At 38.8% G+C, this 25,439-nt stretch overlaps 1 protein-coding gene across 1 annotated transcript; it reads left to right on the top strand.

Annotated features, from left to right (window-relative positions):
• The first annotated feature begins 435 nt into the window (after positions 1 to 435).
• tnfrsf21 (tumor necrosis factor receptor superfamily, member 21) lies at positions 436 to 23,719 on the top strand. The gene is made up of 6 exons (XM_039692791.2): positions 436 to 803; positions 5,115 to 5,745; positions 6,940 to 7,464; positions 13,177 to 13,442; positions 20,010 to 20,223; positions 22,425 to 23,719. Exons 1-6 carry the CDS (start codon positions 723 to 725, stop codon positions 22,652 to 22,654), a joined length of 1,947 nt encoding a protein of 648 aa, XP_039548725.2. The 5' UTR covers positions 436 to 722; the 3' UTR covers positions 22,655 to 23,719.
• Positions 23,720 to 25,439: the final 1,720 nt, after the last annotated feature.

Here is a 25,439-nt window from a genome sequence, read left to right as displayed (position 1 = left end):
TTGTAATAACTGTACTATTACTGTACTATTTTTTATCAAATAAATAAATAAATTCAGCTTTGGTGAGCATAAGCGACTTCTTACAAAAAACATTTAAAAAAAAAACATTATTTAATTTTGACCATGGAGTAGAGTTATAAAGTCACGTTGTCCAGTTTACTGTATTGAATTGCCACAATGTGTGCCAAAATGTTAATAATTAATTTTGTGTGGTAGGCTACACCCAGAACGCTCGGTACACCTGGGCAACAACTTTTTAGTCTAAAGCCCTGTAGGGTCCACTACTGTAACTTACACTGTACACTACAGCAGCCACAGTATCTTCCCGGAAACCGTCTTGGATCAGGCCTGTGATACGGCGAATATGAGCCAGTGGCGAGTTTCGCTCGTGACGTGTGTCGCCAGTTCCCGCCCATCCTCCGCAGCTCGTCTTTGCGGCACAGGGAAGAGAATCCGTAACCTGGACAAACAGCAGCCAGACTTCAGTCCACAGATCCATCCATCATCGCTATGGGAATTATAGCGTTCTTCTTCCAAAACGAAGCGCTTACCCCCTACTACTTGAAACCCGTCCACCCCGGGCAACAGACTATAAAAAGGCGTCAGTGGACGAATTTTGTGCACTGAGGGAATAAGCCAGCGAAGGGACAATACCTCACAATGTGGGTGTCCTGTTGATGCGGAGATGCTGATGCTCCACCTATGAAGCCGAAAAGTAACAGATGTGGACCTGGGCATATTTAAACAAGAGTGATTCCATTGGGACGATGCCTGGGAAAATGTCTATGACTTGTTCGTTGATGGTAAGTCAAGGATAAATTTGTTTTCGCATTATGCATCTCCTGTCCTCTCGAATATTCTGTCATTTGTTCTATTTAAAGGGACAGTAGATGTACCTGGTGTCGCACTTGGTGTATATAGTAGGGAGGATGGAGTCCAAACAAAAGATGAAGACAGAATAATAAATTATTTTTATTTTAGAGATGTTACTATGGCGCACATAGGTTTAATGCAGCTTAGATAAACAGAGCCTGGATGGCAAATATTGACATTGTAGCCTATTGTTTGTGTAAGTTTTTTTTTATCCTGACAACATCCCTATAGTCACGATTTTAATGTAATTTCTTTAGTATTGTATATTTTATGAATACCATTTATCATTTTAAAAACATTGTCATGACTTTTGTCATTGTATCATAGGCAATGGCTTTATTGTTTTGAAGATAGCCTACCCTAACATGACTTCAAATGCCTTAACATTTACATGACTTAATATTCCCATGTAGTATGAAGTCAGTTGAGGTTTATTTGGTATATCACGTCAGACTGGCTCATCCAGTAGCAAGTCTTTATCAGGGGACCATAAATCCCATAATGCATCTCAGTTTTCAAAAACTGTATCTAGTTGTTTGATATCAGTGTGGGCTGATATACATTATTAGCCTCACAACACCAGAAGGATTAGCAGTTTTCTCAGTCAGTTTAAATCATCCATGCACTGTTGAAAATGTATTTATTGGCATTGGCGCAAATGATGCAATGTTTTTGGCAGGTGGCCTGACATTTGCAGGAATATTCCTTGCTCATTCATGCCGCCTGCAGACTCATTGGCTGTTGTCGATTATAAAATGAGCATGAATGGCTCCAGACAGGGAGTGTTTGTTCTTACTCTGCAGTCTTCAGTTATGAGGTGTTGGAGGTGTAACAGGTGCCCTGTTTTTGTCGAGCAGAGTCTGGCCCATGGAGTCCCTATGATATCACATCTGTCCCTGTGCTTGTAGATTTACACGTGATGTTGTCTTGTTGAGAATCAACAAATATTCACATTCAAAAACCCTATCCTGAAGTCCATCCATTGGTAAATTAACTTAAAAACCATGATTAGTGTTTTTATGACACTTTTACATTTGGTCTCTAAACATAGTATTTAGTTTATCATTGATTACTCAGTAATTAAAGTAATTGTACAGTTATGTAAAGTCTATTCACCCAGATTGCAAGCTCAAGTAATCAGTGAAACTCCAAGTCCAAACCTATTTACTCATAGGTTAGTCAGAAAACCCCATGAGTCATTCAGAAGCATCATAGATAGATGGCTCACAGAGTAAACTGTAAATTACTGCTTTAAATCATTTAACCTTGTAAAGCTGGACATAATAAATGATATTTAGAAAAGAAAATGTTTAAATGAAATTTTATTGAACTTTTTAACAAAAAATATATATATTTGCATACTATGTAATTTGCTGCAGTTGCTTATTTATATGCAATTTGAGGTGAAATTAGGTCAATGTGGGGTTTTTTAAACTGTATAACTATCACTTGTCATTCTATATCTCTAAATAATGTCTTAAATGCTTAGTTTTTTATTATTGGAGCTTATGATCAGAAGCCATATTCATTTAGATTTTTCAGCACAGTTTAATCATCTTAATAATTCTAATATGATACTGTAGGCTTTATGGTCAATATCTTCTATCAGTTGTTAATGTCTTTTGGTCATTTGGTTTTCTGATCAGCAGAAGAGAAAAGTTGGCTAAGTATTACTCTTAAGTGAATTTATGAGTGCATGAAGAGATCTGGTGTCTTTAAAAGTTGCACTTTTAAAGTCACCAGCTTTAAAAGCTATCTAGTGCCAGTTCTCGCGACATGTCGAGACATTACACAGACATGGACGGTCGAAAATGCAAATACACTCTCACATAATATCTATAATCTCTCACACTCTCTATATGTCATATCTATATAAGCTTTCATAAAAATGCCCAAGACTGTATATTAGGTTTCATACAAGTGCCATTTTTTTTTGCAACCCAGACACTGTTTTTGGGTGGGATGAGAAGTGTCTTACTGTTTTGTACATTATGTCTATCGAAAGCAAGAGTGCGTGAAAAGTGTTCCTCTTATCTTAGGTTTTACGTTCCTCTTTTTTCAAAGCCGGTTGAAAGACAACTTGTGAACTTGAGGCAACAGTGAGTGTACTCATTCTTTGCTTTAGTAGCACACTAAGCGAACAAACATTGTCCTGTCATCAGTGAAGTTGTCCCCCTCGCTGGCCTACTTCAAACCCTCGCCTGTTCTGGTCCGCTTCTAGAGCTAAGGCCGCTGGGAAAGGACAGCTTTGCCTAATCGCTATTCATGTCCAGTGTGTCCTCCTGAAACAATCCCCATCACCTCACGAAGAGCAACACGTGTATCCGAGCCCAATCGGTCTGGCATCGTCCTGCGGTTCCCAGCGATGTCAGTATGTGTTGGCTTGAGAATATTAATGTCACGTTTGTTTTGATTCAGCCCTCCCCGACCCGTATTAGCAAGGAAATTAGTCTTCTTTGCTTTTATACTTCTTCTGTGCGGTCTGTTGTTGAGGAACTGCAGTAAAACTCCAGGGGATTCACGATCAGCAGTTAATAGAACTTTGTGTTTAGAAACTGATGATGCAGCGAGGCCCTTGTGTGTTGGATGTTCACGCTTTCCAGCTTCATATTTTTGGGTGACGACTTTTGTATTAAGCCCAAGATGCCTGTCGTGGCCAAAGGCCCATTTATGTGCGGAATTAAAACGTGGGCTAGCATCATAAAGAATATTAGGTGCAGTCCACATGCTGTGCAGTCAGCTTTGCTGGATGTGCCGGAGGAAAGAGATTGTTATGATCGGAATTTGGCTTTCAATGGGGCACGTTCAAGCTGAAGTAACTTAAGAGCGGCCGTGTTTACAGGCTTCTTGTCATTAAAAGTTATTTTTTAAAGGTCACCAGGCTGTTAAGAGTTCTGTCAACACATTCCAGGGTTCAATTTTGTTGAAATGGTTTTGCATGGGTGATTTGCTGCAGACTGCGTAAATTTTATGCAGACTTTTATTGTCAGTGTTTTAGAGAAGAATTTATGACTCGCTCACATGGCAGACTAAGGATAAAATGCATGGTGATCCAATTCCACTGGTTTTAGCTGGATTTTTCAGCAGGGTTGTTATCGTCTTTTTTAAAATTCGCACCCTGTTGACTTCAATGGGGCATGTTCTAAACCTGCTTTTAGCCTCTTAACATCCTTGATTTGTCATTACGCATGCACAGCCATGTGAGTGGTGTTATTAAGAGTGACCACGGTCAATCTGACTGCAGTAGATGTGAAAGATATTAATAAAAAGTATGTTAATTCAGCCAGCTCACATACCTCTATTTGCTTCCTGTTTTCGGTCGAAGCACACAGTAATCTATTGTCATCTCACACGCGCGATCATTAGTGAATATCATCTCAAACCTCCTGTGCGTGTTCAACATCTGATTCGGGTAAACTGAATTTGAGCTGATATTCTTAGAACACCACACAGTGGTAGGTTTGAGATGATATTCACCAATGATCGTGCGCGTGAACTCGACAATCGACTACTGTGGGCGTCGACCGAAAACAGGAAGCAAATAGAGGTATGTGAATTAACATCATTTTTATTCATACAACAGCAGTCAGATTGACCGTGGTCACTCTTAATAACACGATTCACATGGCTGTGCACTCGTAATGACAAATCAAGGATGTTAAGAGGCTAAAAGCATGTTTAGAACATGCCCCATTGAAGTCAACAGGGTGCGAATTTTAAATAGACGATAACAGTGTAGGCAACATCGATTTTTGTCGTTTTTGTCTGTACTGACAGCCCTCCAAATGTACAAAAAATGAGCTCAATGTTAAAATTGACCGGAGTTCTCCTTTAAAGTCCACTAGATAGTATCCATGCACACGTTTTTTTGCACTCACAGCCAAAGTAGTATACTTAAAAGGCTTGTGTACTCAACTGTGGAATGCAGAAAACAGTTAGTCAGATAATCCATTTCACTCAGACTCTTTCACTTCATTTGTTTTCTTAAATTAGCGACTCTTCCGAAATGTCAAATTTGCCATGTAGTTGTTAAAAAGACATAATGCAGACATCAAAGGGAAAAAAAATGTATTCCTTCCCAGTACCAGTGTTCTTTATTAGGCTATTATATTGTTGACTCTTTTTACAATACAAACCGATGACACAATGGCCATTCATGCTAAAAGGACAATATTGTGTGTTTTGATTGCTTATATAGTCATTGCATAACAGTCTTCTTCTTGTTCTTTCATTGTTGTTAGCTTCTGCTGGTCGGTGACGTCTTAACCCACACACTGACCCCCAGCCCGACCACAGAGAAGCCCTTGTCTCCTCGGCACTACCAACACATCGACCCCGCCACTGGTAACAAGCTGGTTTGCGACAAGTGTCCGGCAGGCACCTACGTGTCCTCCCACTGCACAGAGGCCAGCATACGGGAATGTAGCCCCTGCCCGGACGGCACCTTCACCCGGGGTGAGAACGGAGTTCAGCAGTGTCACCGCTGTCAGAGAAGCTGCCAGGCCCCTTTTATTGAGAAAACTCCCTGCACATCCACCACTGATCGGTTGTGCGTGTGTCCGCCAGGTAGCTTCTCCCAGGGTGGGAAGTGTCAGCACCACTCATTATGTCCACCGGGGTGGGGCGTCCGAAAGCGAGGAAGTGAAACAGAGGATGTGCGCTGCCGGCCATGTCAGCGTGGCACCTTCTCCAACGTGGCATCAGATGCTCTGAGATGCCAAGCTCACTCAGATTGCGCTTCTTTGGGCTTAACGCTGCTGATTAAAGGCACAGAGAAGACAGATAGTGTGTGTGGCCCAGTGAGTTCAGTCTATGTCCAACTTGGAGAGGCCTCCATTTCCACTGTTTCCAGCACTGAGTCAGCATATAGAGGTGAGAGTTAAAAAGCTCAATGTAGAGCTATTCCTTACTGATTAAAGTGTGTCTAGTTATAGACAGATATAGAATAGAAAGACAGATCTAGCTAGATAGATAGTGTTTGTTGTACTAGTGCTTTCATCCATTGGTTTGGTTGTTACTAACAGCTCCCTCTGTTCAACTTGATTGCTCAACCCCTTCATCAACTTTCCTAAATTGGTGTTTAAAAACAGCAGTGGTTGTATGTGACGTGAATATATGGTGTCCACCTCAGCAGGGTTTCTTTAGAGGACTTTTTTTAGACCTGTATAGATGTAGCGGTTTGAGATCAAATCCTCCACTCAGTGTCTGCTAGGCATTTGAGGCCCTGATTCTATAGCCTACTGTCTGAATGTTGTTATTTTAATAATACATTACATGCACTAAACTCTTTTAAATTTACACCTACTGTACACTACTGTTCAAACGCTTTAGGGTTGATACGAGTTTTTAATGGTTTTGAAAGGGGTCTCTTTATGTTTATTATTGCTGCATTTATTTTTGTCACATGATACTCCCCAAATCATTCTAATATGCTGATTTGGAGGTCAAGATATGTTTCTTCTCATGATCAATGTTTAAAACAGTGCTGCTTAATATTTTTATACAAACCATGAGATTTTTTACAGGATCCTCTGATAAATAGAAACTTAAGTTCAAAAGAACAGCGTTTATTTGAAAGAGAATCTTTTGCAACATAATAAATGTCTTTACTGTCACTTTTGATCAATTTAATAAAAGTATGTACTTATTTTAAAAGAAAGTATACTGACCCCAAGCTTTTGAACAGTAGCTTGTTGATGTGAAATGGTAAAAACAATGTTTCACTGAAACAGTAGTAGAAATATTCAATATTGACAGTAGTATTGTCCCCCTGTTTTATCTTACATTTCCATAAGAGAACAATTTCTGATTCTTCAGTTTGCATTGACTAGTTTTTGGGTCAGATATGAGCAGTTAAGGTTAGAAATCCATGTAAGATTATGTTGGCTTGAGCAGCATATCTCCACTTTGCTCTCTACACATGCAAGCTTGATTCTGGATTAAAGTTTTAGATACTCTCCCTTCTCTGATTTGTAGTCTAGGTTAAGCTCATCTTTAGGTCTGTATTTAATTCTCTCTCTCTGTCTCTGTTTTTGCCTGCTATTAAATGATCCACTCTGCACACAGCAAGTACTGCAGTTTTACCAACTGCAGAGACTCAGGATGTAGCCGAGCCAGCCCTAAGTAGCACAGAAACGGCCCTCGGCACCGAAGACATTCCCACAACCACAGCTTCCTCCAAGGCTAGTGAGGAGGATGGAGGACTCTTAATCGCTGCAACTCAGGACCTTCCTAAATCACAACACAAGCTCCCTGTATCACGAGACCCACAGCTTGACAACCAACAGGCTGTGGAGACTCTGTCTGAGGGCAAGGCCCAAGGTTTGGGCTACCGGCCTATCCGCAGGGGTTCGCCGAGGCCTAGCACGCACAAGCACTTTGACATCAATGAGCACCTGCCTTGGATGATAGTCCTGCTGCTTCTGCTGGTGCTGGTAGTGATCGTGGTATGCAGCGTGAAGCGCAGTTCGCGGGTGCTGAAGAAGGGTCCAAGACAGGATCCCAGTAGCATCATGGAGAAAGCCATCCACAAGAAGCCTAGCTCTCCAGCGCAGACCAAGGAGAGGTGGATCTACTACTCAAACGGACAGGGTGAGTTAAAACCGCACACCAAATCTGGTGTGGCTAAACAACATGAAAGCATAAAATTACAGAGCCCTTAATGGACATGGGGAATTGAAGAAAAAAAAAAAACATTAGATGGGAGGAAACATTTTTTTGTCAAAAGTATGTTTGTTTCAGAATAGGTCTAAAAATGTTTGTAGACGTAGAGATTGTTTTTTTATTATTATTATTATTAAAATCTGAAAATTTAATTGCTTCATTTAAATTCAACTTTATTATTAACCAAATAACTTAAAGGTGAAGTGTTTTTCTATGTTAAAACACTTTCTCCGTCCTATCCCAGGTTATCTATAAATTAGCTAATCATTCATAGCTTGATTTTCCTAGAAAAGTGTAAACACTGTTGTGGTTTCAAAACATTGCTCAGTTTGTTTGAGAATCCCAACCAGTCCAGCATAGCATGATTTTGAGGCATGGCTATTTGTTTGGCTGACCAGTGGCTTTACACATTTCACCTTTAGCTAGAACTAGATTGTTGAATGGTATAAATAGATTTTGAAATAGTGTTTATATCTAAATGCTTTGGCAGATGCCAGACACTCACTTTTCAATATGAAAAGTGCCTCAATGAATTTCCAATGCACTAGATCTGTGGATCTATCATCACACCAGCGCTGTTAATCCCATTTATTCTGCTCTAGCAAACACAATATTGTATTGAGCACTTCAAAAGTTGCGCAAACAAGGCCAATGTCAAGATCACCTCTCTTGTTTTCTGTCAGTCACATGAACATATATAACCTTATCTCCTTCCGTTTCTCATTCTGCTCCTTGGAGAGCCTTTGCTTTACTTCTCTGGGGTTTGTCTTTTATTATTTATTTCACGCTCTGTGCCCCATAAGTAACCTGGTTGTTACAATGCATCAGAGGCTGCTAGGTTAGCTGGGACTGTTGTGATGGGTAATGGTTCATATTGGCCTCAGATATCTGCCTGTGTGTATGTGTGACTGCTTCAAACATGAGCAGTTGCAACCAGATTATTCCAGTTCTTAGTGGTTTAGCGTTAGATGAGTTTATCAGCGGACATGCACTTGTGGGAGATGTGAAGATGAACTGAATTATGTGTCTGGAGAGGTGTCTGAATTCAGGGTATATTCTGTTAAGACTCATGCTTGAGCAAACCCCTAACCTTAAGCATTGGGTATGCAACTCATACTGTACTCGTTCCACACATTTGTGCTACAGATGTGACTGATACTTTAAAAGGATAGTACACCAAAAAATGAACTGTTTATACTCAGCCTCTGTGTTTCTTTCATCTGTTGAACAGACAAAACATATATATTTTAAAGAATGTTGGCAATCAAACAGTTGACGGTAGCCATTGACTTCCATTGTAGGAAAAATACTATTGAAGTCAATGGCTATTGTTAATGGTCTAGTTGCCTTTTGTATCTTTTGTGTTCAACAGAAGATAGGAACTCATACAGGTTTGGAACAACATGAGGGTGAATGAGTAAATTATGACACGATTTTTGGGTAAACTACCACTTTAAATTGTGTGGTTGATGAGATGTGTGCTATTACTTTTAAAGCATTCACACTTATAATTTATGATAAGATGAACAATACAATGAGTAAAAAAAATCTTAGGAATGGAATATCATAAACACTGTATAGACTCTATCGTCAATACATAGTGTAGTGATGTCTAAAGCACAACTCACAGAAGTCAAACCAAGCAGCTTTGTGTTGATCAAAACAGAGGATGACCAACTAAACCTGATACAAAATGTGAAATTCACAATCACATGGATTCCTATTGAAATGTCTGGATTTCACCCATTAAAATTACCCAAAAAATGGTAAATGTGTCCACACCTTAACACCCTAGTAACCTAACACAAGATTCAAAAAGTTAATTGGCCTTGAAAATAGTGGAATATCAAGGAAATGGAAAAACAATGACCTGCTCACGAGGATATAGCATAAATAAAAATAAAAAGTTAAACACTTCCACCAGGTACAAAAAACCCCCCAAACATTTGCGCTATTTTTACTGTGGTGTTTTTCTCCTATGCACTCTTAAACGTGAACAATTGCGTTGTTTATTGACTTATGCGAGCAAATAGTTTATTACAAGCTAAACCAAGATACTAGTGCCTCCTCGAATCATGTTAGAAAGCACAGGTAACCTTTACACAGCCAGTTGCCTCCACAAACACAACACAAAACATTTCCCTAATGCATTCAAGGTGTGTAATTGGGCGGCCTGAAGTGCATGTGTGTCCGTTTACTACATTAGTGAAATAATGGCCATAAAGGGCCGCATGGGAAACATATATAAAGATGAAGGAGCGATCGTACAAATAATGAATTCTTTCATTGGAGGTATAACAAAGCACGCATAGCGGAGATCAAAGACGTAGAACCACCCGCATGTATGCCCCATATAACAACCTCTGCAATAGGTGTTATCTATAAAAGCCCACTGCCCAGAATCAGGGTGGGCTGGGGCTTTTATTAGAGACGATTAGGAACTTCATGGGTGAGCCTAACTCTGCCAGCATTTTGTGTAAGAGTCAGGGAAACTCGGGGGAAGCTTGTAGGATCCCCTTGCTAGCGACCCTCCCCTGGTCTTCATCATTGTTTTGATGGGTAAGTAGGTAATTAATGCGGCTGGTATTGTCTATGAGGTGTCAGGGATTTATGGGATGGCTGCGTTGCTGTGAGTCATTCCGGCAAAGCCACCACGGCGACTCACTAAAAAGGGGAAGTCCTGACTCCCTATGAGGTTCCCTTTGTTTCCCAGCCAACCTAGACCTGTTGCAGCCGGTTTGCCACCTCATTTGATTTCTCTTATGGAGACGTTAAGGCTTTGTTCTGTTGTAAACGGCTGTGGCTGATAAGCTATTGTCCTTGTACATGCAAATGATTCATAGCGTGTTTCCTCACTTTCACAAGTCAATGCCTTTTGAATTGACAGCTGTTACTATGATGCACACAGGGTGGTCGATCACAAGTGGTCAGCCGTTTACACTCCTTTAAACACAAAAGGAGACATCACTTGTCAGTGTGTTACTGCATGTTTTTTCAAATATTATTGCATGCATATAGAGGTACAGTGTGTTAATTTTAGCATCTAGGGGTGAGGTTGTGAATTGCAACCAACAGAAGTTACGGTGGCCGATAGGAAAAGATTTTGTCGTCTGAGACAACAGAGAGTAGCCAGTTAAGCAATGAGGTTTCTTTACAAAGATAAAGTAAGAAATTATATTTAGTTGATTATTCAGTAAAATGAGGTGTTATTGTGAATATTATTGTGTCAGTGTTTTATTTGCTGACTTTAGCTAGCTTCTTTGCAAGAAGAACAACATAGCGGCGAAACGCGCTCTGTAGTAGTTTGTCCATTTAGGGCTACTGTAGAAACATGATGGCGCAAAAATAGCTGGATAGAAATGGCTCATTCTAAGGTAATAAAAACAATGATTCATAATGTAAAGTCTTTATACACCACTGAAAACAGTTATGTATATGATATTGCATTTCTGTCAACAGATCCTTCTAAATATTAGACAATGCAGCTTTAACGTTGAATTAAATGAGAAATGACTGAAATATAATTTTCTTGTAAAACATTCCAATAATTCTTGTTTTATTTACTTTTTACTTTTTTCCAACGTGTATATAGTCACATAGAGTTTAAGAATAGTATTATACTTGCTGACTGAAGCACAGCCTTGAAACATTTGTAAACACGCTGTACATTAAATAGTGGTGGCACATGTTTTCCCAGCATTCCATAAAAGTTGCCTTCAGGACTAGGGCAACCTAGTCCATAACGCAGTACAGTCATAGACATGGAAAAGTATCACACAACCTATCGACTTCGGCCTAGATCACTCAGTCAGACCACTTTGTCATGCCGGAGCGACCTCTGGAAACGACAGGCAAGAGGATGGGCAGCCCGCAGGCTTTGGCATTTTTAGATCCGCAGTACAGTCAGTGGCACGCTAACCCTCAGAGAGCTTCAGTCAATTTGCTACAGATGGATCCCAAATAAGACAGATCTGGCTTACAGATAGATGTTAATACCTTCCAGCAGCAGTTGTCCCCCACAGTCCTCCAGTTAAGCTGAACTCTGTCACGTTCATCTTCTGTAGTCACGAATTCAACATGGATTGATCTGTGTTGATTAATGTTGGGGTTTCTTGAAGGTTACGTGATTTATAATTTGTTCTTTGACAAACAAGTGTTTTTCAGAAACTATAGAATGCAGTTATTGATAATAAAGTATTATTTTGTCTTAATTGACACATTTGTTACATTATGTTACTTAAATTATTTTTTTACAGCTGTTTAACAGCAGTTTACAACTATAATGGGTATTTTTTCACTTTTTTTTACACAATAATTATCATGCGTGTAGATAGAATGAAATACAACTAGATTTTTACATATTCTGGGGGAAAAAAACAGAGTGGTGCTTGTCATAAAAAAGATCACTTTAACTTGGAATGTATTGTATTCTGATCCATAGCAGTATTTGTTTAGCATCATTGATATGGCTCGTGTTCTTTATTATGAATCTATGGGATTTTCCCACATGATTTGGGGACGTACAGTATATATTGGTGGAGGATATTTATCATTCATGTCTTGAGCACAAGTGGTGCTGGATGAGTCACACTACTTGCTGGAGTTTAATACTTTGGGGAACATTCAGATCCCTAACCCTGATTGTTAGCAAACACCACTAATAAGTATCAAGTGGAAATATGCAACATATATGAATGACGTGCTTTTGAAGTTAAATCATTAAGATTGCGCTCACATTTCTCTGAGGTTCACTCTTAGAAGGATTCCCTAGGAGGCAAATGTTTGTCACACTACACCAAGTTTATAAACACAGGCATCAATCTAGGTCATTCTTATGACCTTATCCATGGGACAGCATGTCCCACAGAAGCCGCTGGTGTACTGTAACCCAAGAGTGCTGCCCTTCAACACTTTATGATGCCATTCGCTAACTGTGTCTGTCTATACTATACTGTGCCAACTGCACATCATGCTGACTGCATTACAGTTCCAAGACACATTAATGGTTTTGGATACAGCAGATAGAAAAGTCCATGCTTACGCTACCGTTTAAAAGTTGGGGGTTGTTTTTTGATCGGATGTCTCTTATTGTTAATCAAGGCTGTATTTATTGGATTAAAAAATTGTGAAATATTTTTACAATTTAAAATAACTGTTTCTAGTTGAAAATATATTTTATAAAGTAGTTTATTCCTTTAGTGGCAAAGCTGAATTTTCAGCATCATTATCGTCTTCAGTGTCACATGATCCTTCAGAAATCATTCAAATGTGCTGATTTGGTTCTCAAGAAACATTTCTTCTTATTATCAATGTTGAAATCAGTTAAATGTATATAATTATTTTTCATTTATAAAACAAATATTTAAAATGGAAATATTTTGTAACCTTGCGAGAACGTCTTTACTAACGTTTTTTATCAATACAATGAATGCAACCTTGCTGAATAAAAGTATTAATTTCTTAATGCATACACTCTGCCCCCATATTTTGAACTGGACTGCATCACTAGACTGTATCCATGCTGCACTGTAATATATCGAAGGAAATACAATGGTGATGTTGTACTGTACTTCTCTATAAGGTTCAAACTAGAGTATACAGTAGATGAACTTAGGATTGACCGTTGCTCTCATTGTTTAGGTGTTGACATCTTGAAGTTGGTGGCAGCACAGATTGGCAGTCAGTGGATTGACATGTACAAGTCTCTGGCCAGTGCCAACGAGCGAGAGGTGGCCGCCTTTTCCAATGGCTACTCGGCAGATCACGAGAGGGCGTACGCTGCCCTGCAGCACTGGACCATACGTGACAGTGACGCCAACCTGGCTAAGCTGATCAATGCCCTTCACCGCCAACGCCGCATTGACGTGGTGGACAAGATACGCAGTGTCATGGAAGACAATCCTCAGGTGAGCATCTCTAGGTTTTCGCTTGACAATGAATTGTTGAATTTTTTGGGAAAACATTTTCTGTCACAGACATCACTGACTACGTTTACATGCAGCCAATTTTCGGGTTATGGTCGGGTTAAGGTCACTATTCGGGTTTCTGAAACATTAGGAATAACCTGTTTACATGCTTAAGCAGAGAGAGTTTCTCCTGTATACATGGAATTGCAATATTCCGATGTAAATGGCTACGCACGGTTAGCGTCTAGATGTACGAACAACCTTAAGACGCAATATGCGTCATTTACGATTTTTCTTCCTGTATCCAAAGACAACAACGACAGCAGCACGCGGATAATGAATAGTTTGGTGCAGATAGCGATCGCCTTTGTTTGCGCTTTGATGCTGGTAACGTTACTGACCTTGCTCCAAAAGTATGCTGTGTCTAACCTGGTGTCGCCATGTTTACTTCAGGTATAATGCGTGTGTATTTTTGTACGCGCCGAGAAGTTTCTTTTCTCAAAAGACCAAGATTCCTTGTGAATAGAACATGCGCAGAACACAAATCACTATGGGGATATGCCGATACGCGTTTACATGACCAAAAAAATCGGGTTAGAAAAGGGGTACCCCAGGTATAATATCCCGGTTTTTAAAATCCGGGATATGAGCAATATTCGGGTTTTTGCCGGTGTTTACATGGCCGTTCGCGACCGGGTTATTGCTAATATCCCGGTTTTGAACGAGTTATTTCATGGAAACGTAGTCATTGTAGACGCAAGCTTTTTACAGTCAGCCATGATTACAGGATGAACAAGACCTCGTTTACACTGTCAGTTAAATGTGACCCAATTCTGATTTTTTGCCCATATGTGACACAGATCAGATGTGTCACAGGAAAAGAACGTATGCATCTGGATATTTCGAGATTGGTTTCAAGCCTTGTTCATAGGTGGAAATAAATCAGATATGTGACTGTCGTGTAGACAGGCAAACAGGATCTTCTGAGGCATTAGGATACGAGATAAAAAATAAGTAACTATTATTTTATATATTAAATATTATTCTATTATAAAAACATATTTTCTTCATATTATAAAAAATATGGGGTGGTAAAAAGTTGATAAAATGGTTTACATTTTATGTTTGCATTAGCAAACATTTTACCCTGTCATGGTCAAGCCACAAGCTACTGTATTAGACATGCCACGATAATTGATCAAGTTGTTATGTCTTATATAACACTCACGCCCCAGGTCTAATAACACTCTATTTGGATAATATGTGTGCAGAAGGGTAAACAAGCCACATGAGTGTCTCATGACTCCTGGCTGCATCCCATTGAGCTTACTAATGACAAAGGCCTGACAGGCTACCGGAGATGGAGGATCAGTCATCAACTTTCATTTTAGCGTTTCAAGCCTTTCCTGTGTGCCACTTTATTTACTCTGTCCTTGCCTCAAGGTCACTGTAGACGGTGAAGATAAGGCTTTTGGACAAATTTTGATGCCACTGATATAACTAGGATAAACTGAGATAAAACTCTCAGACATATTTATATGCCTGCCTGTCAGCGCCGCCTCATAATCGCCTAATTGCCAGTGTGGGTGTTGACTTTCACTGAACTTGTGTCTGTAAAGCATTCTTAGAGCACATCTTGTTCACCTTTTTAAAGCATTTCTCCATTCATTCACATCACTCGTCCTCATGTTTTAAAGTTGAATGGAGTAGCTCACCTTTAAATTGAAATTTAAAAATGATTTTTGAATCACTGAATATTATAAAACGATGAAAATTAATATCTTTATTTTGTATCAATAACTAGTAAGCAAAACTTACGCCAGTCAAATTTATTTTCGTTTACCCTAAATTTGCAAACTTGTTATTTAGATCCCTGTTTTTATATTATTTTTTTTTTTATTAAACGTTGTTTATTTCATTTATGTTTGCTGCTAGAAAAATTGCAAACGGCCACAAAAAGAAGATATTTGAGAATCATTGAATATTATAAATAGGGCTGTCAAGCAATTACAAATTTTAATCTAATTAAATACATTATGTGCCAATTAATTAGTCTAATTAATTGCTAATTAAATGTGCATCAGATTTGTCTCCCAGAAGATCATTCAAAGTCATAATATAGTTAAATAAGGAAAGCATGAAATAGACATTACACATTTTATATATATTGGGTTGTTTTTTTTTTTTCAACATATAATTTATTACTCAAAAACCTTTCGGCTACAATGGCCTCGATTTTTATTTAATTCTTTTCAGAAGCTGGATCTGAATGGGTATTTAGATATATTTATCGCACCTCAGATGTGGCATGAATGCATAAATAATTGCATGAAATCATTTTTAATGGGTTTTAAATGGGATTAAAGGGAAAGTTTACCCAAAATTTTTAATTCTGTTATCATTTGCCATTTCAAACCTGTATGACTTTCTGTCTCCTGTGGAACATACAAGAAGATCCTTTGAGAAATATCAATAACCAAAACAGTTTTGTTACTAACATTCTACAAAATAACTTTTTTTATGTTCCATAAATGAATGGAGTGAACCATCTTTTAAAGAGATGTGAACTACGGAATGTGAGAATTAACATGGGCCTGGTGAGGGCATTTTCTGTTTCTCTGATCAAAAACATGATGCTTACAAGATCTGATATTGAATTAGCAATGCTGAACGAAAATGGTAAAGCAATGGGGGGGTGAAACTTCATTATTAGAAAGAGCTGCATTAATCAGAGCCACGTGTTTCCAGATCAAATCACTTGTATCCCATACTCCACAGTACCACCGCACGCATAACCTCCCGTCAGGTGAATGAACTGCACATGGTAAGAAAGAGGCAAATGTCAGTGTCAGATTAAACGTGTTAAGGACGTTTAGATTGAGGGATGTTCGTCTTTGGTCACTTTGATGCCCAGAAATGTCCGGAAAGTAAGGAAGGAATCTCTTGTACTTTTTAATTTCACATTCATTCTGATTTTCTCTGGGATTCTTGTGTTGATAGTTCTCTTACTTCCAACGAAACTGAGAGACGTGCATTTTTATGAGTTACAAAGGATACAAAGTCATACCACTTGTACTCAACATGCAAGCAAACCTCAGATAAGGGCCCTCAGAGGATAAACACACCCAGTGCTCCACTTGATGTGGACGCCGGCCAAAACAGCCCCAGAACTTTTAGACGTTGTCACCAGCACTCAGTCTCTCTTATGCTACTATTTATAGACAAAGTTGACAGGTTTTTCCCAGCCATAAAGAAGGAACAAAGAAGTTTTGATATAATGTTAAAAGTCCCAATACTATAGAATACAAGCTTTCTATAGATGTGGAGCATGCGCTGTTGTTCTGTAGGTGGTCTTGTTGAGTCTGGAGCAGAGTTAGATGTGGTTAATAAGATCAGTGTGGAAGTGACACACTTTCCACATCTGTGGCTTGTGTCCTGGTGGGTGATGGTACCGCATTCTTGGCGGCTCCCATGTTGTGGTTTCAGACGTTTGCCAACAGCTTCTCTGCTGGATGTGAATAGAAAAGATATTTGGGTATACGCCCATCCTTCTTCCTGCGACATGCAACTTGTCTGAACAGTAGACTGCGTGCTCAGAATAATGCGTTTGTTGGTGCCGTTGACACTAGACCTTAAATATGGAAACGGGGCAGATTCTAGTCATTTCTAATACAAACAATATGGGATCTATAATAAGATAATGCTGATATGTGTACATTTATACTGTTTATAGTTTGGGATATATTTTTAAATAAATTATATTTAAATCAGCAAGGAAGTTGCTGATTAAATTGATAAAAAAAAAATCAAATAAATTCTGTTCTTTTGAACTTTCTATTTCTATTTTGCACACATTATTTGGGCATTATTTGTTTTCGTCATGTGCGATAAACCAATTAGAACAGACTGAGCTGTCTGGCCAATCAGAGCAGAGTAGCTCGCAGAAAGGAAGGATTTAGAGAGATTGATTCATCTGACGAGATGTTTGAGAATCATTGAAAATTGTATTTTATGAGAAAATTTTATTTTGAAAAGCTATTTTGTTGACCCTTGATGCATGTAAACGTGTTGTAGGAGAGTCCACAACAACATTAGGAAACTTTAAAATAGTGGAACTTTAAGCAGCCCCACTGTTTTTCAAGTCGCTTTGTCATAACAAGCAATCAATTACATTTTAAAATATAATAAAAAGTTATTTTCACAATATTCAACATGACATCATGACTTTTGGGTAAACATACATACACGCCACTTTCGAGTCAAGTGGCGTGTTATCTCTACGCATTTTGAGCTATCCGCATGTATGCGTGTATGTCTACGTCATTAACGTCCGCGTCATTCCGCGTGTCTGTACACGCCGATCTACATCTGGGGAGCTATCTTTTTCTTTCCTAGGATGGTAAGGGAACAGCCATAAATGCTATTAACGCCAGTGACGGGTAGGTTTAGGGATGGGGTTGAGGTAAGTCATATATTTATATATACAGTAATAACGTTAAGTCAACGGCGTTCATAAACACGCTGAAAAGCGATTATGCGTCTTGATAGCATGCCAAAAATGGAAATACGAATTGGTCATACACGCGCTACTTCATGAGATCAGTCTGCAATATTACTGTTTTTACTAACTTTTGACATTAGTTTCAAGCACACTAGACTACTGTAAAAAGCTCATTCTCAGTATTGTGATATTTCTACAATTAATTTGAAGTATACATCATGGTAGCGTTTGTTGACTTTTGCATTACAGCAACGAAAATTTGTGGGGAAACGTTTAATTGAAAATGTCGAATTTGAAAGAAAAAATATTTGATCTTTCTTTTCGTTCATTAGATAGAGATGGGCAAACATTTGCCAGCAACGCACTCCAGAGAGATGCATCTGTAATTGCCACATTCATTCTGGTTTCCTTTGTAAAAAATGTCTATTTTTGTATCTTGCATGTGCTGCGGCACACTTACTTACTTCCTCTCTGCACCAATAGATGACTTTTGGGACAGGGTGGGGCAGTCTTATCTGTCAGCTTAGTTCTTACTGTCTCGAGGAATATTTCACCCACTTTGAAAATTCACCCTCATGTTGTATCAACATTATATGAGTTTCTTTCTTCCATGGAAGATAAATGATAAAAGTAGTCCATACAAGTTGTGTGGACTACACAAAACAACCACCAAAAAAACCCTCTGAAATCATCTCTGTGATTTGTCATACTTATTTGATGTAATTCTGTAATAGCATGAACAATATCAGATGGGCGGAAAAAAGCCAATGGTCTGTAATGCTGCATTAACTTTCTTGGCCATTGTGTTGCCATTTTACTGGTTTTAGTGGTGGTGTCTTTGAGTTCAGAGCTGTTTTTCTCTATGTGGGGTGACTAATGAATGACTAAATGTGACCTCTCAGCGTGCCACTCAGAGTAATGGTCTGCTTTTCTACGTGCCATTGATTATTCACTGCTGATTCCAAGGGAAACTTTCCCGGAAATGGAGTGGTTTCCATCTTTCCTACAGTTCGGATCTGCCACTTCAAAAGTTTGAATACCTGCCCAGGCTATTATACGCTTCCCTGAATAGCTTATGTCAGGATTTCCCAACCTGGAAATCACCACGGCTTTTTTAAGCGGTCGCCAAGTCGATTTGATTATGATTTCAGCTGCTACATTACAATCAAATGATTTCCAGAGTACCCTGTAAAGGAAAGAGTTTGTTTTAAGCGTTTAGCATCTTTTACTGAGCTTTCCTATCTCTAATGTTACCAGGCAATTGTTGTTATTGTTTTTACCATGAATATAGTCTTTGATTCAGATTGATAGATGGATAGATAGATAGATACTGTAGATAGATAGATAGATAGATAGATAGATAGATAGATAGATAGATAGATAGATAGATAGATAGATAGATAGATAGATAGATAGATAGATAGATAGATAGATAGATAGATAGATAGATAGATAGATAGAGTTGTGGATAAGAATTGTGGATAAGCTCATTATTCATAGTTCGTTAAAACAGTGGCCACATTGGCCTTTAGTATCCAATACCGACCAAAGAACAGCACTAGATTGTGGTAATAAAATCCGGATTGTACCGACTTGTTGTGAACTCATTCTAGGAAACGCACTATTCATACTGGGGTGGGGGGGGGGGGGGGGGGGGTTGTGAATGTAACACAGGCCATGTGCTCTGTGGGCAGTGAATTTCTGTCTGTACTTGATCTTTTTCATCTGTCCTCCCATGACGCAAAGGGCGGCCGGGACAGGACTCATGTGGGTGGTCCAGGTCTGGAAGGCCAAACCCTTTGTACTGACCCGGCCATGGGCACATAGTGATACACTTGTAGAGCCCACACATTAATACAGTCATCACTGTCTATCAGCAAAGACCCTCATTCTTCCAAATCCATTACTCACATAATAGTTGTTCCAAGAAAACTTTGTTTGTCCTGACAGCCTACAATTGTGAGTTCAGAACAGCTTGAAAAGGAATCTCTAAACAAATATGTGTGTGCCAGATTGATTTTCTCATCGCCGTCATTAACATGTACTGTGACACCTCTTTCCCGTAGGTTGACCTGAACAAGCTAATGACGGCTGTGAATGTAAGCCATTGTCTGAGCCCCAGCCATAAGCCTTTAGAGTCGCCCGGTGTGGTGGTGGAGCAGTCCCCCATGGAGCGCACCAAGGGATTCTTTCCCGACGAATCCGAGCCACTGCTGCGCTGTGACTCCACTTCCAGCAAGGACTCTGCCCTCAGCCGGACAGGCTCTTTTATAACCAAAGGTAAGTGCACGTGGATAAACAGGAGCACGGATAGAAAAACACCTATAAGAGTTGGCAGTAAAAAAAACCTGTCTAAAACAGACAGTGTTTCCCCTACCATTGTTTTAGGGGGGTGGCCTGCCCCCCCTAAAATGCTGATGAAATCCAGTCATAAAAAAGGATTTTACTGTATATTTTCGAGGAATAAACAGAAAGCGGTTCAGTACACTTGAAATAAAAATCGCGATATAGACTAACGTTAGTGTGTGTGAATATTAAAGCACAAATACTATTTAAATATGAATCCTGTTCGTATGAATCGTATGTTCCGTGTGAATGAATAGTGCAGCCCAGAGCCGTTAAATATGAATATGTTTTTCAACGGCTCTGGTGCAGCCGACGCGCAGTTTTATTTACCACACACACACATGCACTGAAGACACACGTGTGACGCTTGCGCTGTTTTTTTGCCTATATGAAGACAGAAATGATTGAACTTCCTCTCCAGGCTCTAGATCCATTCTGAAAGTCACTTCGTGATCATTTAACCGCTTCATTTGTGAAACTATCATCATGACGATCATGACAAACACACAGAAACTCCAAAGGGCTTCACGGCAACCCGTCAAAATAAAAGTTCGGTTTAACTCATAGACTGTAAAAAATAGGTTTAACTCGACAGAAATATATTACTGTTGTACAGTAGAAATAGGAAATGTCCAGATGTAATAATACTACATTAACACTAATACAAAGAAATTACGAATTTTTTAAACAGAACTTAATTTAAGGAATAATCCATGTTTTAATTTTAACAGTAAAGCTCATTGTGCTGCACATTATTTGACAAAAAGTTTATGATAAAATTAGTGTTTTATGGCTTAATTTTATTACCAGCAAAAACACAGAATTAGTGTGAATTTTTTTCATATGTCTATATATTTAAAAAAAATAATAATACATGATTTGAATTATTATACATTCTTTTTGATGTCTAATAATCAAAAAATTACATGCCCACTCCGCTACAGTAGCAGGTAGTGTAGTGTACTTTTATCCCCCCACCCTAAAAAAAAATCCTAGGGGAAACACTGACAGGGGTGTCCAATCCAGCTCCTTAAGGGCCACTGTCATGCAGAGTTCAGCTCTGACCCCTACTAAACACTCCTGAACCAGCTATTCAAGGTCTTACTAGCCATGCTAGAAACTTCCAGGCAGGTGTGTTGAGGCAAGTTGGAGCTAAACACTGCTGAACACCCCCGATCTATAATAAGATTTCGCATTTTCGCTCGTCGTTAAATGTCCGAGCGAAATGAAGCAAAATGTAGATCTACCTCTGGAGAGCGATATTTTTTTTCCCTAGGATTGTAGGGGAACACTCATAAATGGTATTAATCCCAGTGACGGGTACGGGGTTGGGGTAGGTCATATATTTGTACATACAGTAATAAGTCAACAGCGATTATGCGTGTTGATAGCGCGCCAAAAATGGAAATACGAATTGGCGTGTCATACATACGCCATTTCATGAGATCAGTCTGAAGATATATATAAATAAATGTATTTACATAAACAGTTTTCCTCAAATACTTGATGTGTTTGATGATCTTTATTGTGATGAAATGTAATTTCTTATAGTTTGTAAAAATGGCCTCCTTGTGAAAGCTTTACGTTCCAGCATCATGTTTAACCGCTTTAAATATGCAAATGATTAAATCATATGAAATGTTTTCATTGATATGCTATACTTTTATTATGTATTAAATGTAATGCTATTTTATTTTATATTAGATATATTTAAAAAGAATGATACATAATAATAAACGAATTAATTGAATATTATTTAAATAATAAATAATCAGACATAAAAATATCTTAAAACAAATATATTATATTCATAATATTTTGTTTTAGAGATTTCTTTATCATTATGTTTATTAACATTATGTTAATAAATTTATATTAAAATTATATTCTTGTGATTTAATCATTTAAATTAATGCAAGTAATTCAATTAAAGTTTAAATGATTATTTAAGTGTCCTAAATTGTTCAGGAAAAGGTTTAAACAGGTTTCCCCAAACGTGTGAAAGGTATTGTAGTAATTGTAACATTATTGCCCCCTAGTGGATGCTCTATGTTCAACCATATATTGTATTAAATAATTACTTAACACTTTTCTTTTAGTAATTGATCATATTTGTGGATTGTTCTGTCCCTCAGAGAAAAAGGACACTGTGCTGCGGCAGGTGCGTCTGGACCCCTGCGACCTGCAGCCCATCTTCGATGATATGCTGCACATTCTCAACCCCGAGGAGCTCCATGTCATTGAGGAGATCCCCATGGCGGAGGACAAGCTAGACCGCTTGTTCGAGATCGCCGGGGTGAAGAGTCAAGAAGCAAGCCAGACGCTTCTCGACTCGGTCTATAGTCACTTGCCTGATCTCCTTTAGACCGCTACAGCATCTCACTAAAGTGACGGACACACAAATGTGCACTCACTCCGTTCCATTGTGGGCTTCAGTCACGTGCACGCAATTTTAAAACCTCTGGAATGCTCAGACGGGAGTTCATCTGCACACCAAGAGCTGCTCCTTGCGCTAGCATTCATATAGCGTGAATGAAGAGTTCTCTGGATACAGCTGGTGTCAATGCTATAACCTCTCTAACATGCAGCATATTCTTGCACACACACCTCAGCATGATGTCTAACTCAAAAAGCTATGTGATGTAAATTATAAACCGGTTTTGTAAATTGTTAAATCTACCATTTAGTCCCTTGACCTTGTTTTTATTTTATTTTATAATTGCAACTTTTCAAATTAACACATCCTAATTAGCAAGGTACTTTTGTTCCTTTTTTTTTGTTCACAAGTATTACTACTGTAGCTTGTTTAGATCATTTGTTGCCACTTTGTTTGTGTTTTATGTGATTTCAAGGGCATTGAAAATCATTCCTACTGGTTATGATACAAATCATGACTGTGGATAATGTGCATTCATTATACAACTCTTAAAATAAACTCCCTTCCCATGTGCTTCTCCAATAAAAGAGGACAAAAACAAGTATGATTGCGAAGGAATTTCACACAGGCTAGAGAACCACCAAAAATTAATTTCACAATATTTCGATGTAGCATTTCAGTATCCATACTGTGCAGATATGTGGAACAGAGAGAATGTCTCTGTTAAACTCTGTTATATCAAGTCACTCTGGTGCTAGATGTCAAACTATGGGATAGATGTTGATTTTATCCTAATAACAGGGTGTTTCGGGTCGTTTGGCCGCTGAACTTAAAGAAAAAAATGTAGGTCAAGACGAAATAGCAGTTAGTAACTCTCCTGGATCTTAGGAGCGTCGGATGAGCTTTTTAGAAACAAACTAAATCATGGAGCGTAAAAAGATATGTATTCTTATGGCTGTTTTAAAGTGTAACACATGTAACCAAGACATTTATTATTATTGTTAATTATCATGTAACCTGAGAATTCAACAGATTAAAGGTTTTGTCATAATTTGTGGTTGTTTTCATGTGGGTTTCTTATGAATGGTAGTCTTAAATTTTGCTTGCAAAATTGCAATTTATCACTTGAAGTTCATTTTGTGGCTCATGAGTCATGACCCATTACGATATAATCTTGAAGATTCTGGAGATGTGCACTTTGTTTTTAGCATTCTCCCTCAGAGTACATTTTAGCAAACTTTAGCATCCTTCTTTTCAAATGCAATAGATTAGAAAGTCACTCCGTGTGCAACTCACAACAGTTCATGACAGAATATGCTAATTGAAGATAGTTAACTCCACATCAACATAAATTCATCCACTAACCATTTAGAGACGTCCTGTTGCATTCGACATGTTGTCACTTCTTCTTGAGTCTCTCCGTCTTTGTCTGACTCCATTTTAACATTAGAGGCAAAACAGTTTCTGTCATTTTAGTGTGTCTGTGAGTTGAAGTTGATCACAGCTGCTAACCATAGTGCTAACACCACACACGAGCTCTTGAAACCCCGCCCTCTGCAGCAGCTCATTTGCGTTTAAAGGGCCAGGCGCAATTTTGCTAACCCTCAACTTTTAAGGGGAAATGAAACAGTCAATCAAGTTTACATGATTTACAAGATGGACTTCCACTATAAGTCACAGGGTTGGTTGGCTTCAGTTTAACAGGCTCTGTCTGGGCAGTGAATATCCCGTCATCAAACTGTTTACACCACTGTGTTTTGACCGCAAACGACTAAAGTTAGGTACAGTCATTAGACAAAAAGACGACATCTTATGTTATATGTTAACAAACTGCACATAGAAACATTGTTCGTGATGTCTGCCACACATTCACCCAATATTACACAGACGGCGGTGTCAGGCATACAAGGCGGAAGGCGCCATCCCAGCAAACACAGTACGTTCCCCTAACGTTCCCGAATGGTCCAATGAGGTTATTTTTTTGGGAACCAAACAAGAACGTTATAGGAACCATTTAGGTTCCATTTTTATAACGTAAGGAGAATGTTCCAGGAACGTTTCCTTAACCTTAAGGGAAAGTTCTAGGAACATTCTGGGAACCAAAAACTAAAGTTCCTAGAATGTTCCCAGAACCTAAATTTGTTTGCTGGGATCCAGCTCGTCTGGAGCAGCTGGGGTTAGGTGTCTTGCTCATGGACCTCATGGACCTCATTTGCTCATGGTTCCATCTCGACCCTCAGATTTATCCACCTTGGGACCCGGTTTAAAAAAATAGCGGTTTCACTCTCCCAAAACGCAGGATCCGTGGGGAAGAAAAGCCAATACGATAAAAAAAAAAAATTATATGTATACAGCGAAACGCGTCTTCGTGTGGACGGGGTGGTCAGGTGGAACCAGGGAACCACCAACCTTCCAGTTTGTAAACAACCTCCACTGAGCCACTGCCACCTCATAAAAGACAGCTATTGACCAATCGGAATCAAGGAACTAATCGTTTGATAATGTTCTCTGAGTTAAGGAATCTGATGAATCATGGGCAGTTAGTCTCAAATCTCGTTTTTGAACAAAAGCTGTTAGGTGTGGCCCCGTAAATATGCACTGACAGTAACTATTTGCTTTTTGATTACATTTTTGAAATAAGACTTTATGTGAAATGTCACAGTAGCCTACTTATATTATAATACTATAGCCTAGTTCATCAAAGGAATTTTATTAATGTAGCCTATATATAATATGATTAACCTACATTTGGAAATGTAGCCCACATTGTTTC

Source organism: Pimephales promelas, chromosome 13, assembly GCF_988280905.1.
Source record: "Pimephales promelas chromosome 13, fPimPro1.hap1.1, whole genome shotgun sequence".
Classification (NCBI taxonomy): Eukaryota; Metazoa; Chordata; class Actinopteri; order Cypriniformes; family Leuciscidae; genus Pimephales; species Pimephales promelas.
Note: the sequence above shows the minus strand (reverse complement) of the source record. Positions and strands in the feature narration are given on the sequence as shown.